The sequence below is a fragment of the Cetorhinus maximus genome, chromosome 6 (assembly GCF_964194155.1).
Source record: "Cetorhinus maximus chromosome 6, sCetMax3.hap1.1, whole genome shotgun sequence".
Classification (NCBI taxonomy): Eukaryota; Metazoa; Chordata; class Chondrichthyes; order Lamniformes; family Cetorhinidae; genus Cetorhinus; species Cetorhinus maximus.
In genome coordinates, this window is record NC_135884.1 from 19,217,516 (window position 1) to 19,234,655 (window position 17,140).

The window sequence follows — 17,140 nt, forward strand, 5'->3', positions numbered from 1 at the left end:
CAATATTTGATTTGAGCAAAAGAACAATATATTTCATTTTAAGAAGCTATTGGTTTTGATTATGGTCTGTCAGAATGTAAGAATGAAAAAGAGGAGCATTTTAAAATCGGTTTTAGTTATATATCACTTATTAAAAATAGTTGTATGTAGCTCTTGAATTATTGTAGCTGTTGGAGATGATTTTTGGTTTTGTCCAAAAAGGTTTGAAGACTAAATACCTGGTGTAACAGTCATTCTACAAGTCAAATAGATTTTAGTATGCTATGGTATATTGATATGTAGTTTTACAATATATGTCCAATCTTAAACTGCTAATTTAAATGCTAAAATTGTTTAATTATTTTGGTATTTGTCAAATTATACTCATCAACACTAATTCTAGTCAAAATGGATCATACAATGGTTACAGAAGGCCCTTTGGCCCATTTAGTTTGTGCTGGTTCTCTGCAAAAGCAATGAAGCTAGTTCCATTCCCTAACAGCTCTGCAAAGATTTTTTTTTTCCCTTCAAGTATTTGTCTAATTCCCTTTTGAAAGCCACCATTGAAACTACTTCCATCACCCTTTTAGGCACTGCATTCCAGTTCATAACCACTTGCTGCGTATAAGTTTTTTCTTAGGCTACCTTTGGTTCTTTTGCCAATCACCTTAAATCTGTGTACTCTGGTTCTGGATCATTTTGCCAAATGGGAAGAGTTTCTCTTTACCTACTCTCTCTACATCCCTTATGATTCTGAGCACCTCTATCAAGTCTCCTCTCAACCTTCTCTTTAGAGAGAACTACCCCAGCTTCTCCAATCTGTTCATGTAGCTGAAGTACCTCATTCCTGGAACCATTCTTGTGAATCTTTTCTACATCCTATCCAATGCATTCACATCCTTCCTAAAGTGCAGCACCAAGAATGGGACATAATACTCCAGTTAAGGCCAAACTAGTTATTAGTAAAGGGTCATCATAACTTTCTTGCTTTTGTACCCTATGCCTCTATTTATAAACCCCAGGATCCTGTGTGCTTTTTAACCACTTTCTCCATCTGCCTTGTCATCTTCAACAATTTGCGCACGTATACCTCTAGGTCTTTCTGTTCCTGTGCCCCATTTATAAAGTTTATATTGCCTTTCTTCTTTCCCCTATCAAAATATATCACTTTGCACTTGTGTTAAATTTCAACTGCCACATGTCCACTCATTCCTCCACCCTGTCTATGCACTCTTGCAGTCCATCACCATCCTCCTCAGTATTCAGTACACTTGCAACTTTTCTGTCATCTGCAGTTTTGAAATTGTGCTTTATGCAAATTATATATCTCAAAAAAGTAGTTCAGTACCAACCCCTGGGGAACACCACTTTTTCAGACTGGAGTATACCTTATTTCAGTCTGAAAATACCATGTTCACCCACTATTGTTTCCAGTTATTTAGCTACTTTTGTATCCATGCTGCCATTGCCCCTTTTATCCCAATGGCTTGTCAGCAGAGTTGAAGCCTATTACATGACACTTCAAAGCCTTTTGAAAGTCAGTACACACATCAACTCTCTTCTGTTATCTTGTCAAAAGAAATGACTTTGTAAACAAATCCATGCCGGCTTTCCTTTATTAATATACACTTGTCCAAGTGACCATTAATAATGCAGGACACAATTATTTCTAAAAACTTCCCTATCACAGGGGCTGAATGAGGTTATGATCATCCCTTATGGACATCCTCTGGATCACAATAATGGAACAACAGCATTCTGTGCAATCTAAAAGCTACCTTCATTTTCTTACCATCAGAAATTGTGTAAGAAAAAGAGATTAACATAGTCCAGTCTTTATTGACACAAGATTAGCACAAAAGAAATGTCTTTCTGCATCCAAAAGATTTACCAATGTGCTTATTTTTGTCATAGTCTATATAAATGAGTTAAACTTATATAGTGCATTTCATGACATCCAGGCTTCCCAAAGCACTTGCAACCAATTTAGTTTTTTTTATTTGAAGTGTACATATTGTAATGTAGGAAATGCAGCAGTTACTTGGCACACAGCAAGGTCTCCAACAGCCAGATATCTGTTGCGGTGACATTGCTTGACCGATAAATAGAACTCCCCTCCTCTTATTTGAAGTAGTGCCACCAGATTCACTTGTTTTCACTTGTCCTGGCATTGGGAACCTCTGTGCCCTGAATCATTACCTCAAACATACCAAACACAATTCATTCTGATTCAGCAATGTTTATTAAATCATGAAATAAAAATTGGCATGTGGCTGTATACAGAATAATTTGACATTATTTATGCTTTTTTGGCTTCTTGACACATTCAGTTTGCTTTTTCTCCTCAGTCTGTAGCTCTGGCTGCCAATTCAATGGGTGGTTACGGTACATAGGCCACGGCGGGAGGGTTAGCTGAAAATTGTATTAGATAAGAGTTAAAAAACAAGCTACTGTTGCACATATTCAAACATTCAACCAGAACTGATACAGTAAACTAGCAGGCAGACAAGTTAAACTTTAAAATCATTTTAACTTGTTTCTAACTAGTCTGACCTGTGGCAGACAAAAGCAGTGGTGATGGTATACAAGCTAAAACTTTATAAAGGATCTCAATCTGGGTGACAGTCTTTTTTTTAAAAAACCATTATTGTAGTCAGAGGTTTTATACATACTTTGAAAATCTTACAAATCAAAGTTTCTAATATGTAGAGGAGACAGTAGCTAAGTAGAAAAAAACTGACTATTTCAGCTTCAATTATACTTCCCTGAAAATATTTATTGCATTTAATACAGGTAATCAGTAAACAAATGATTATTGTATACAATAAATACACAAGTTTAAGGAATAATTATTTTAATGAAATTAAAAATGCACTAATTTTTGCCAATGTGCGCTACTTATAAAAAATAATTGATACTTTCAGCAAAGAACTATTGAGTCTTAAGACCATCTAAGATTCAGGGTTTTCATTCAACTCCCACCCCAACCCTATAGGGAGCTAATGCATTAGCAAGGCAGATGAATAGATGAGTGAAGAATCATGCAAGTTAGGAAAGGGGCAGGAAAATAATGAAGTGTAGGCAGATGAGGTTTATGTACATGACAACGCAGAAAAAAATTGTGGAAGGAATAAATGAAGTTCAGGGAAAAGACAGAGCTAAAGGGACAAGACGTTAGCTTGGGCCAAAAAAAGGACTGCGGTTTAATACAATTTTTTTAAATAAGAGATAAAGTGCATGTGGTTTCTTTGTGAGTATATGAGCCTATATGAATAAGTTACATGTTACTTTCACTAATGGCAGTCAGGTAGCTTTAAAAAATTCCTGAATGTGCATCTTAAAAGAGTTGCCAATCTGACCAATTTATTAACAGCCTGCGAATATATAGTCTAAGATTTTCTCACCTCCCCGCTAGTATTCAAAATATTTAGAAAATGATATTAAAAGTTTTTTTTTAAAAATAGGTTGAAACTAAATAGGAAGACCAGATAAATTAGCATTTTTGTTGGGTATATTGAACTGAAAATCATCAAAATTTGGATTTTAGCTTTGAGGCCAAGTAACATGCTTATTTTGTTACGGCACAAAAATGATAACAAAAAACTGTGCAATAAGCACTGCAATTACAATAGTAAATTGAAGATTATATCTATAACTTACCAAGCATGAAATGACAAAACCAGCCAGAACAATGTAAACAGTCCATCCAAACTGCTCAATCATGTAACCATATATGAAGCCAATAATCTATCAAAGAAAATAAATACTGTAATTTCATATTAAAGACCAAACTCTCTTCAATTAAAAAAAAACATACTTACAGCAGATGCAACAATTACTCGTTGAAAAGTTTGCTCTGCTAATTGTTGTCCTTTGTAGTCCTATGAAGAAAGAAAACGAATTATGTAGATTGAGCAAATTGACAAGCCGCATTATGTAGCCTTATAAACAAATGTCGCAGTATGAGGTTTTATTTTGACCCAAGTTTAGTTTAAAAGTCAGTTTAACTTAGTTTAAAAATATGCATTTAATCATTCATTGTATTATGAAAAATTAAGCTGAATATATTAAACAAAACATAGTAGTTAGATTTACACGATTGTCATAATGCAAATGTTCTGGTCTCAGCACTATATCATAATACTCTAACCAGACTAACGGAAGCAAAACTGCTTCTACTGTATTAGTGGTGTTTGAGCTTATGAGACAAAATGGTGATACTTCTCATGTTTTCACCCCATAAAATACATAATTCAACTAAGGGGGTACAGATCAGGATGCCAAATATTATTTATTGATCAATGCACAAAAAGGCATGTTTAAGTTAGTGATCTTATCTCGTTTTGGGACAGTGGCTTAATGGTCTACAAAAATATTTTCAAAAACCTAAAATGCACTTTCATATAACAGAATTGTGTCCAAATAGATGAAAATTCATCTGTTATTGATTGTCTTATGAGGAAAGGTTGAGCCTATGCTAATTTTGAAAAAATGAAAGGTAATCTTAATGAAGCATAAGATTCTGAGGAGGCTTGACTAGACGCTAGGAGGATGTTGCCTCTTGTAGGGGAGTCTAGAACTAGGGGGCAGAGCTTAAAAATAAGGGGTCTCCCATTTAAGATGAAGATAAGGAGGAATTTCTTCTCAGAGGGTTATAAGCTTATGCAATCCCCTTCCACAGAGCGTAATGGAGGCTGGGTCATTGAATATATTCAAGGCTGCGTTAGACACCTTTTTGACTGACAAGGGATTTAAGGGTTATGGGGGGAGGTGGGGGAAAGAGGGAGAGGAAGGAAAGACAAGAAAGTGGGGTTGAAGCCAAAATCAGATCAACCATGATTTTGTGAAACAGTGGATAAGGCTCGATGGACTATATGACCTACTTCTACATGGACCATATTTCTTATGGTCCATGTCTTAATTTGCACAAACCCTGCATTTATAATTTCTCTGTTCTAGCTCCATAAATTAAAACGGTGAAATAAACTGATTTAAATACGTAAAAAGATTGACATTTCAATAGGATTAAAATTTTTCAATCCGTAATAGCATTTGCTGCATAATCATTTTCCATTCTTCTTGCAATTATGCCTCAGTCAATGCTTATCCCTAAAGTAGCACCACAAACAGATTATTTGATCATTATCTCACAGCTATTTGTGAAACCTTACCTTGTTTCCCAGCAACAGTGGCTACATTTTAAAAGTGCTTAATCTAATGCTTTGCAGCATCTTGAGATTGTGAAAAGCACTAAATCAATGTTAAGAAGTTCTTTTAACATTAATTTTGCTTCTTTAAACTAGTTTACTATCACAAAGCTAAATATTTTCCACAGACACACAGTGGCAATGTGTGCCATCTATTAAGACACACTGCAGCAATTCACCAAGCCTCTTCTGACAGCACCCCTTGCAAACCCATGACCACTACCAGAAGGCCGGCAATACATGGGAACACAACCACCTTCAAGTTCCGCTCCAAGCCACGTACCATTCTAACTTGGAATTATAGCTGTGTTCCTTCACTGTATCAAAAGCCTGGAACTCCCTTCCTAACAGCAATGAGGGTATACATACACCACATGGATTGCAAAAGTAATATCAGCACCACACATGTCAGGCAATGATAATCTCCAACAAGAGAGAATCTAACCATCTTCCCTTGACATTCCATGGCATTAACATCAATGAATCCTCAACTATCTATATCCTGTGGGGGGGTTACCATTGACCAGAAACTGAACCAGCCATATAAATACCGTGGCTACAAAAGCTGGGAATTCAAGACAGTAACTCACGTCCTGACTCCCCAAGATCTACATGGCTCAAGTCCGGAGTGTGATGGAATACTCCCCACTTGCCTGGATGAGTGCAGTCCAACAACACTCAAGAAGCTTGACACCATCCAAGACAAAGCAGCCCACTTGATTGGCACCCCATCCACCAGCATAAACATTCACTCCATCTATCATTGACACAATGGCAGCAATGTACCATCTACAAGATGCAGCGACTCACCAAGGCTCCTTCGACAGCACCTTTCAAGCCCATGACCTCTACCACCTCAAAAGGAGAAGGGCAGCAGATGCATGGGAAGACCACCTACAAGTTCCCCTCACAAGCCACACACCATCCTGACTTGGAACCATATCGCTGTTCCTTCACGGTCACCAGGTTGAAATCCTGGAACTCCCTTTCTAACAGCACTCTGGGTGTACCTACACCACGTGGACTGCAACAGTTCAAGAAGGTGGCTCACCACCACTTTCTCGGACAATTGGGGATGAACAATAAATGCTGGACTAGCCAGCGACAACCACACCGTGTGAAAGAATAAAAAGGTTCAAAAGGACGGCACATCACTACCTTCTCCAGGGCAATTAGGGACTGACAAATGCTGGCCTTGCTAGCAATGCTCATATCTCAAATGAGTAAAAAAAAAGCTGAATGTTTAATAGACATACTTTACACTTTGCATGCTTCAATTATTGCATATAGTTCTATATGTTAGAAATCTTACGCAACAAACTACTGCAAAGCTCTCACATTAGATGAATGTAAACCATAGGCAATTTTATCATATATTAATGGATTTTTTCCACATGACTCTCATCCTTGACATTTACTTTCGAAAATTGCAGTCAGCATGACCAAGTTAAAACAAACTAAAGGCAAGTGAACAGTCTGAAGCTAGTTGTAGTGCTGATCTTTCAATTAGAATAATTTACACTTTATACCTTCAGCAGTCAGCTCCTTTTTTATTGAAGTGAAATAATCCTAAAAATCCTCTTTCAACTCCCTCTACTCCAGAACATATAGATGCCAATAGATGAACAGGCTTCAAAATAAACCTGGGATTTTCATCTGCAACGTTCCGTGCAATTGAATCCACAATTCATTTCAAGAATACATAGCAATTAGATCTTCTAGCATTAAAAGGGACTCACACATATTGCAAAATGTTCCTGTAGTAAGTGCATCATTTGATTTATTATGGATAAAATAGATTTACATAACTTTAAAATCACTAACAGAGGCAGCATTTTGTACAGCTGCCCTGATATGACATTATGAAGTTCAATCCAGTGATGATATGAATGGAAAATGTGTTAAGAGCACCAGCATTCACGTCAGCAGTTGGAAGACAGAAAAAGAATTTGGGCCAGATCTTCTGGTCAGCGGAAAAGCTATATGCATTGCTACTGACTGCAGACATCATTACGTGCTTAACTTTTCGTGCACTCCCAGACCAGACTTCCAGTCTCAGCTGGAGCAATGAAGTGGCTGCACAGCGATTCATGGAAAAGAGTAGCAAAGAGGAGTAGCGCAGAAGACAATCCCTTTTAATGCCATCAGCTGCCATATTCAGGTAAGCTTTTAAAGGTCTCATGTCTTTCAGTGAGGTGAGTGAGTGGGTGGATGGATGGATGAGCAGCCCTGGTGAGCAAGTAGATGGATGGACCAGACCAGGAGCAGGGGAGGAAGTATTGGGGGGTGGTGGGTTGCGCCATTAATCACCAAGTTACACCTGAGGTTAAACAACAATTCTAGGGTAAGTAGCTGGGTTAGTAGCATGCATCTAGCCCAAGTCTCCAACAATGAGATCAGTGTAAGAGACATTTGCAGAGGATTGCAATTATAGCACCTGTGTGCGTGTCATGACATCCTTGGGATCCCAATGCGCACCAGCAACTTAAGTTCAGTGCATCGCTGCTCCTGATACTGGAAGGTTTGGCCCATGGTGTTCGTTTCCAGTTACAAACCTTATACTTCTCTTTCTAGCAGTTCAGTCCCACTATTTGCCCTTTAGATTGAGACAAGTTTAAAACATGTGAACTATTCTGAATTCTGCCCAACAGGCCTAGGCAATGTGACTGTTAAAGATTAAGGGAGGCCCAGGGTTTTTTTTAAGCTGGAAAGAAGGTGTAAAGTGTTCATACTTGGAGACAATGGCACCAGCTTCAGTGTTTAGCGGTTAGACTGCTAGTCTTCAAGTTCCCAGGAAGGTGTTGAGAATATGAGGATGTAAATAGTTATGCTTCAAACTGTCTATTTACTCAGTTCCGTTTTGTGGTTTAAAATATAAATTGCCTACAAAGATAGGGTTTAGTCAATGGTGTTTTGTGTCTGTTAAGGGAGAAGTCTTAACACAAAATCTTGTCATTTAACATCCTGTTAAAAGTTATTGGTATCTACAGAGGTTATTACAAACTCTGAAGTTAACACTTCATTCTATCATCATTGCAATCATAATGGAAATAAAATTTGTTTTGACTTTAGAATTATGGCATTTGTAGTTCTAAAATTTTCACTTCACTCATCTTGCAGTAGTTATTAATTAAATCTAACACCTCAATCACACTGCAGTGCATGCAGGTGCAATGTATACCTTGAATGAGAAGGTATTCTTCAAAAAATTTTAGTTTCACAACTTTCAAACATTTTACTCGAACCTGATGTTTAGTTTTAAAGTCTATCTTCTAGTAATTCGAATTTGCAAACTTTGTTGATGATAATTACATCAACACTTTCTTCCTGCAAATTCTCATCTCTGCATCCAACACAAAGGATACAGACAAGCTGTTTTCATGACTCCACGGATTCCTTTTTGATGTAAACCAAAAAGTCACTCTTCAAGTTACAAAAGGCATGTTACAGAGTTGATGGGATTAGCAATACTTATAGTCAGTTCCTACTAAATTTCCAGTAGATTGATCTCAGGAATGGGAAAAGAATGTCTAAAATTAGCCTCTGTTTTATTTGCATCTCAAGAGTTTGTGGAGCCGTGGGGGCATTATGGTGTACAAATATGCATCAAAATGGACAGATGTAGGTGTCTTTTCCCACGCATGTTTGTAAGAAATAAAACCATGGGCTATTTTCCCATTGTCTCATTCTGTGCAATTCAGATTGGCTGCACCCCAAAATTATACTCTATTACTGCTGTTCCATTCTGTAATACAATACATTAGCGGTACAGCAGTCATCACAACTTAAATAGTTGGAGGGTCTCCAGGCTAACCAATCCGTATGTTCAATGCTGACAGGCCTTTCCATAGTGACACTTTAAATCTATTAGAAGGAGACTGCTCTGTATTTTCATAGAATTTACAACGCAAACAGACCATTCAGCCCAACTGATTTATGCCTGTACTAATGCTCCACACTAATCTCCTCCCAACCTCCTAATCTCATCCTATTTCCATATCCAGTTCCTTTCTCCCTCATCACCTTATCCAGCTTCCCTTTCAATTAAAGACTTGCATTTATATAGTGCCTTTCACGACCAGCAGACATCCCAAAGTACTTTACAGCCAACTAAGTACTTTCTGAAGCGGTGTCACTGTTCAATGTAGGAAACACAGCCATTTTAACACAGTAACTCACAGAAACCTCAAGGTGATAATGACCTAAATAATCTGTTTTTGTGATGTTAATTCAGGGTTAGATATTAGCCAGGATGCAATGGATAACTAAAGGCAAAATACTGCGGATACTGGAAATCTGAAACGAAAACAAAAAATGTTGGAAAAACTCAGCAGGTCTGACAGCATCTGTGGAGAGAGAGAGACACACACAGAGATAATGTTTCGAATCCGTATGACTTCTTCAGATCTGACCGTGCAATGGATAACTCCTTTGGTCTTCTTCAAAATAATGCCGTTCGCTCTTTTACGTCCAATTGGGAGCACAGAATGGGACCTTGGTTTAATGTTTCATCGAAAAGACAGAACCCCCACAGTATTGAAGTGGAGTGCCACCCTTGATTTCTGTGCTCAAGTAGTGGAGTGGGACTTGAACCCACAACCTACTGAGGCAGAGGCGAAAGTGCTACCTACTGAGGATGGTGGTCCTTAAATTCATCTTTAAGGGAAGGTGGATAATGCAACTGAAAGGGTTAAGCCGAACCCTCTCTCCAAATCGCTAAGGAACAAGCTGCCAACCTTAGTTTCCCACCAAGCGGTAGTTAAGTATTGGGCAGGGGACCGCTCACTCTCCCCAAACCCACGGTGTACTCATTTCCACTTACCATGTGGGTAGGGAACGACTTTAGGTGGGAAAGCATTTTCCAAGCTGCAATTTGCCGTCCCTGTCCAGCCTACTTCCTCCCAGCGTTACTGCTCTTTCCAGAAGCTTCGCCCGCACCGTCGCCCGAAGGATACGCAATCGCTTTTCGTAGGACCCATCGTCTTAACAACCAGCGGGCCTACCTCACAACTGCCAGCACAAAATCGCACTTTAAAAAAATATAAAATATAATGATCAGCAACTCCTCGCGGAGGATAAATCCTGAGTGATATTTTATCGCCTTCGTTTTGAGTGTTATATGCGATTCAGGCAAGGAACTAGACAGCCTATTATCTCCTCTCGTGTTGAGTTGGCAGTTGGCTAAGTTAAACTTTCGTGGCTTTGCAGGGATGTAGGTAAAGATTCTCAACACTACTTCTTATTTAAAGTGTTTGCTATCAGTATCCGACTTTATTGGTTTCTAATTTTCTGCGTGTTCGCTAATTCTCACCAAATGGATATTTCTTCTTCCCTTTTCAAATGAACTGTAAACATGTGCAATCTTTCACCTTCCTGAAGATACTCCGTTACATGTGTGTGATTGTGTGTTTTCTTCACAAAATAACTAGAATTTAAAATGATTTATTTATTTTGTTCTAAATTGATTTTAAATATTGGCTGTGCGAGAAAGCCAGTACTATGGCAGTAGGCTAGTAAACCCACTTATAACTGGATTTGTGTTGTCACCAAGAGTGAGAAAATAAAATATAATCTTTCAATTTGCAAAAAATTTAAAAATATTACATTGGGTTTGCAGTTAATATGATAAGGAACTTTATGCACCCAGTATATCACTTTTGGTGATGGATTGTTGTGCGGGCTAACTTGGCATTCTTTGGAGTGGGGTAGGAAAGGAGCTGACCATCAGGCACCTTTTGTCATGTGGTGGTGTGGTTGTTTAGTTGAAAAGGATTGCTTATTCTCCAGCCCTGCAAGAAAAGTGTGAATGTTTTATCCTTGTAAACATATGGATTATTGTTATGACCTTCTACAATATCACTGTAAATAATATAGAAATAGATTGACAACATGCCATGCAGTAATTCAAAGTATGCCAAGAGTTAAAGCGTGTATATATGTCAACTATATTATATATATATACTGCACCCACACCTTTTTCACACTACATTAAGAGACTATATGCTATTGGTATGGCTTAAAAAGCCTTAGTACTTTAAGAACAGCATCCTATTTTTGCCAATAACTTTATCAATAGCTCACACCATTATCGTGATGGTTTGTAAAATACATGATGGGATTGCCTAACTATTTGGGATTCTGAATCCAAATGCAGAATATTACTCATTGCAGTGTTAAAAGACAGTAAGACTAAAATGTAACTTGATTTTGAAGATAAAAGCTACTGTAAGTAAATTTTTTTCTCCCCAGTACAGACTGGTAGGCAGGGTCTGGAGATCAAATATCAAAGCTTGGGAGTCTTTTGATTATGGCATCTTGCTTCCTATTAGGGGCTATCCTATCAATTAGAATTTAATCTTAAATAAAAATGCACACTTGATGTACAAAGATTAACAATTAGTGAGGGAGACAAAGAGCTAGCTGCAGCAAATCAGAAATAATCAGATGATGAATGAAAACACAATAAGAAACCCTGAATATTGGAGAGATATGCATACAGACATAATATGAGAGGGGGAGGGTTCTGGAAAGGGGATCCAAAGGTTTACAAAGCAAAAGGATATGGCAGCATTGCAGGGCAGCTATTTAGGTAATAAACCCAGAGTGTGACAGGAAGGGACAGAGTGTACAAACATTAAAAAAGCAGCAAGGGTCAAAGGAGGAAAAATGGTAAAAAGGCAAAATTAATGGCTCTTCACTTGAATACACATAGTAGTCGGAACAAAATAAATGAATTAACGGCATAAATAGAGGTTAATGGGTATGCTCTTATAGCCATTGCGGAGACATGGTTACAAGGAGATCAAAGCTGGGAACTAAATATTCAGGGGTATGTGACTTTTTGAAAAGACAGGCAGGCAGCAGAGGGTGGTGGGGTAGCTTTGTTAGTACGAGATAAAATAAGTATGATAGCAAGAAATTACCTTGGATCGAAAGATGTAGAATCCATATGGGTGGAGGTAAGAAATAACAAGGGGAAGAAGACACTGGTGGGAATAGCCTATAGGCCCCCTAACAGTAGCTATACTGTAGGACAGAGACTAAATCAGGAGATAATGAGGGCAATACATTAATCATGTGTGACTTTTAATCTTCTTGTAGATTGGGAAAATCAAATTGGCAGAGGTAGCCACGAGCAAGAATTCATAGTGTGTATTCGGGACAGTTTCCTAGAACAATATGTTGTGGATCCAACTAGGAATCAGGCTATTTTGGATCTGGTAATGTGTAATGAGGCAGGTTTAATAAATGATCTCAGAGTAAAGGATCCCCTAGGAAACCGTGACCATGGTAGAACTTAGCATTCAGTTTGAGAGTGAGAAACTTGGGTCAGAAACAACTGTGCTGAACTTAAATGAGGGTAATTACAAAGAAATGAGGGAAGAGTTGGCTGGAGTGGACTGGGAAAGGAGTTTAGCAGAAAAGATGATTGATGAACAATGGCAGCCTTTTAAGAAAATAGTTCAAGACTCACAACAAAGATACCTCCCAGTGAGGAAGGATTCTAGGAAGGGGCTAAACCAACCATGGTTGACCAAGGAAGTTAAGGATAATATCAGATTGAAAGAAAAAACATACAGTGTGGCAAAGATTAGTGGTAAGCCTGAGGATTGGGAAAGTTTTAAAAGCCAACAAAAGATGACCAAAAAAATAATAAAGAGGGAGAAAATAAACTTTGAGGATAAACTAGCAAGTAAAATAAAAACGGACAGTAAGAGCTTCTTTAAATATGTAAAAAGTAAGAGCGAGTCCAAAATGAACAATAGGGAACTAGGAAACGGCAGAGGAGTTGAATAAATACTTTGCATCAGTCTTCATGGTAGAAGATACTATTAGCATTCCAGAAATACTAAATAACCAATGGGCAAAGGGGTGGGGGGTGGGGGGAGGAAATAAATACAATACTATCGCTTAGTGGGAGGCGATAGCGTAGTGGTATTGTCGCTAGACTAATAACCCAGAAACCCAGAGTAATGCTGTAAGGTCCCAGGTTCAAATCCTGCCATGGCAGATAAAAATCTGGATCTAAAAGTCTAATGATGACCATGAAACCATTGTCAATTGTTGTAAAAACAAAATTTCCTTTTGGGAAGGAAATCTGCCATCGTTACCTGACTCCAGACCCACAGCTCTAAAATGCCCTCGGAAATGGCCTAGCAAGCCACTCAGCTGTATCAAACCGCTACAAAGTCTCAAAAAAGGAATGATTGACCAAGGAACCAGAAACAAGAAGAGCAAACTCTGCCCTGTCGACACTGCAAAATCCTCCTTACTAACACCCGGGGGCTAGTGCCAAAATTGTGAGGGCTGTCTCACAGACTAGTCAAACAACAGCATGAAATAGTCATCCTCAAGGAATCATACCTTCCAGATAATGTGCCAGACACCACTGTCACCATCCAGTGACACCATCACCATCCGGCACAGTGGTGTGCAGTCGGGGTGGAGTTGCCCTGGAAGTCCTCAACATTGACTTTGGACCCCATGAAGTCTCATGACATCAGGTCAAACATGGGCAAGGACACCTCCTGCTGATTACCACATACTGCACTCCCTCAGCTGATGAATCAGTGCTGCTAGACTGGGTCTGTGGCAGGTGGTGAGGGAACCAACAAGAGGGAAAAACATACTTGACCTCATCCTCACCAATCTGCCTGCCGCAGATACGTCTGTCCAAGACAGTTTCGGTAGGAGTAACCACTGCACAGGCCTTGGGGAGACGAAGTGCCGCCTTCACATTGAGGATACCCTCCATCTTGCTGTGTGGTATTACCACCGTGCTAAATGGGATAGCTTTCGAGTGGATCTAGCAACTCAAGACTGGGCACCCATGAGGCGCTGTGGGGATCAACCTGGTTCAATGAAGAGTGCAGGAGAGCATGCCAGGAGCAGCACTAGGCATTCCTAAAAATGAGGTGTCAACCTGGTGAAGCCATAACACAGGACTACTTGCGTGCTAAACAGCATAAGCAGCAAGTGATAGAGTTAAGTGATCCCACAAGCAATAGATCAGATCTAAGCTCTGCAGTCCTACCAGATTCAGCCGTGAATGGCAGTGGACAATTAAACAACTCACTGGAGGATGAGGCTCCACAAACATCCCCATCCTCAATGATGGAGGAGCCCAGCACATCAGTGCAAAAGGTAAGGTGGAAGCAATTGCAACAATCTTCAACCAGAAGTGCCCAGTGGATGATCCATCTTGGCCTCCTCCGGAGGTCCCCAGCATCACAGATGCCAGTCTTCAGCCAAGTCGATTCACTCCACATGATATCAAGAAATAGCTGAAGGCACTGGATAGTGCAAAGACTATGGGGCCTGACAATATTCCGGCAATAGTACTGAAAACTTGTGTTCCAGAACTTGCCGCACCCCTAACCAAGCTGTTCCCATACAGCTACAATACTGGTATCTATCTGGCTATGTTGAAAATTGCCCAGCTATGTCCTGTACACAAAAAGCAGGACAAATCCAACTCGGCCAATTACCGGCTCATCGGTCTACTCTCGATCATCAGTAAAGTAATAGAAGCGGTCATCAACAGTGCTATCCAGCCGCACTTGCTTTGTAATAGCCTGCTCACTGACACCCAGTTTGGGTTCTGCCAGGGCCACTCAGCTCCTGACCTCATTACAGCTTTGGCTCAAACATGGAGAAAAGAGCTGAACTCCTGAGGTGAGGTGAGAGTGACTGCCCTTGACATCAAGGCTGCATTTGACTGAGTGTGGCATCAGGGAGCCCTAGCAAAACTGGAGTCAATGGGAATCAGGGAGAAAACTCTCCAGTGGTTGGAGTCATACCTAGCACAAGGGAAGATAGTTGTGGTTGTTGGAGGTCAGTCATCTCAGCTCAAGGACATCACTGCAGGAGTTCTTCAGGGTAGTATCCTCGGCCCAACCATCTTCAGTTGCTTCATCAGTGACCTTCCTTCCACCATATGGTCAGAAGTGGTGACGTTCGCTGATGACTGCACAATGTTCAGTAGCATTCGCAACTCCTCAGTTACTGAAGCAGTCCATGTCCAAATGCAGCAAGACCAGGACAATATCCAGACAATGGGCTGACAAATGGCAGGTAAATATTTGCACCACACAAGTGCCAGGCAGTGACCATCTCCAACAAGAGATGGCACTACTATCACTAAACCCCCACTATCAACATCCTGGGGGTTACCATTGACCAGAAACTGAACTGGGATAGCTATATAGATACTGTGGCTACAAGTGCAGGTCAGAAGCTAGGAATTCTGCGAAGAGTAACTCACCTCCTGAATCCCCAAAACCTGTGCACAAGTCAGGAGTGTGATGGAATACTCCCAACTTGCCTGGATGAGTGCAGCTCCAATAACACCCAAGAAGCTTGACCCCGTCCAGGACAAAGCAGCCCACTTGATTGGCACCGCATGCACAATCCGCATGCATTCACTCCCTCCACCGCTGATGCACAGTGGGAGCAATTTGTACCACCTACAAGATGCACTGCAGGAATTCACCAAGGCTCCTTCGACAGCACCTTCCAAACCCATGACCACTACCACCTAGAAGGACAAGGGCAGCAGATAGATGGAAACACCACCACCTGGAAGTTCCCCACCAAGTCACTCACCATCTTAACTTGGAAATAGACTGCTGTTCCTTCACTGTTGCTGGGTCAAGATCCTGGAACTCCCATCCTAATAGCACTGTGGGTGTACCTACACTACATGGACTGCAGCAGTTCAAGAAGGCAGCTCACCACCACCTTCTCAAGGACAATTAGGGATGGGCAATAAATGCTGGCCCAGCCAGCGAAGCCACATCCCATGAATAAATTTTTTAAAATTACAATTGTGGTGGAATACAGTTTTGCTGCTGATGATGGCCCACATCACCTCATGGATGCCCAATTTTGAGCTGCTGGATCTGTAAATGATGTGTTGTTTAAATGTGGGTGTAAGGCAGTTTGGAGAGGGGCTACACTGGTATAGGGAACTTGTGTTTTATTGCCTAATTGTACATGTGAATACCATTCAATTTTTAAAAATTCATTCATGGGGTGTGGGTGTCGCTGGCTAGATGGTGGTGTTCCCATGCATCTGCTGTCCTTGCCCTTCTAGCTGGTAATGGTTGTGGGTTTGGAAGGTGCTGTCTAAGGAGTCTTGGTGAGTTGCTGCAATGCATCTTGTAGAAGATGCACACTGCTGCCACTGTGGTGAAGGGAGTGAATGTTTGTGGAAGGGGTGGCAATCAAGTGGGCTGTTTTGTCCTGGATGGTGTCAAGCTTCTTGAGTATTGTTGGAGCTGCACTCATCCAGGCAAGTGGGGAGTATTCCATCACACTGCTGACTTGTGCCTTGTAGATAGTGGACAGGCTTTGGGGAGTCAGGAGGTGAGTTACTTGCCACATGATTCCTAGCCTCTGACCTGCTCTTGTAGCCACTGTATTTATATGGCTAGTCCAATTTAGTCTCTGGTCAATGGTAACCCCCAGGATGTTGATGGTTGGGGATTCAATGATGGTAATGCCATTGAATGTCATGGGGCAATGGTTAGATTCTCTCTTGTTGGAGATGGTCATTGCCTGGCACTTGTGTGGCACAAATGTTATTTGCCACTTGTCAGTTCAAGCCTGGATATTGTCTGGGTTTTTGGACATGGACTGCTTCAGTATCTGAGAAGTCACGAATGGTGTGGAACATTGTGCAATCATCAGCGAACATCCGCACTTCTGACTTTATGATGGAAGGAAGGTCATTGATGAATCAGCTAAAAATGGCTGGGCCTAGGATACTACCCTGAGAAACTCCTGCAGTGGTGTTCTGGAACTGAGATGATTGACCTCCAACAACCACAACCATCTTCCTTTGTGCTAGGTATGACTCTAACTAGCAAAGGGTTTCCCCCCGATTCTTATTGACTCCAGCTTTGCTAGGGCTCCTTGATGCCACACTCGGTCAAATGCTGCTTTGATGTCAA

General features: G+C 40.4%; 2 protein-coding genes across 4 annotated transcripts in view; one reads left to right on the forward strand and one right to left on the reverse strand.

The window, feature by feature from the left end:
* Nucleotides 1-194: 194 nt before the first annotated feature.
* spcs1 (signal peptidase complex subunit 1) lies at nucleotides 195-10,166 on the reverse strand. 2 transcript variants are annotated; one of them, XR_013576808.1, is made up of 5 exons: nucleotides 10,009-10,166; nucleotides 3,801-3,860; nucleotides 3,640-3,726; nucleotides 1,609-2,391; nucleotides 195-1,564 (listed from the first exon to the last, which is right to left on the reverse strand). XR_013576808.1 is itself a non-coding variant. In XM_078543381.1 (4 exons), the coding sequence occupies exons 1-4, from the start codon at nucleotides 10,042-10,044 to the stop codon at nucleotides 2,275-2,277; spliced, it is 300 nt and encodes a 99-aa protein (XP_078399507.1). In that variant the 5' UTR covers nucleotides 10,045-10,166; the 3' UTR covers nucleotides 195-2,274. The 2 variants fall into 2 exon arrangements, 1 of the variants encoding a protein (XP_078399507.1); XM_078543381.1 differs by having other exon boundaries at nucleotides 195-2,391.
* A 131-nt stretch (nucleotides 10,167-10,297) lies between these two features.
* Nucleotides 10,298-17,140, forward strand: part of glt8d1 (glycosyltransferase 8 domain containing 1) — a 40,767-nt gene continuing 33,924 nt past the window's right edge. Inside the window, exon 1 of one of the 2 annotated variants that reach the window (XM_078543365.1) lies at nucleotides 10,298-10,402. The gene's annotated coding sequence lies outside the window, so the exon portion shown is untranslated. The remainder of the gene's footprint in view (nucleotides 10,403-17,140) is intronic. The other variant, XM_078543366.1, reaches the window with a different exon arrangement.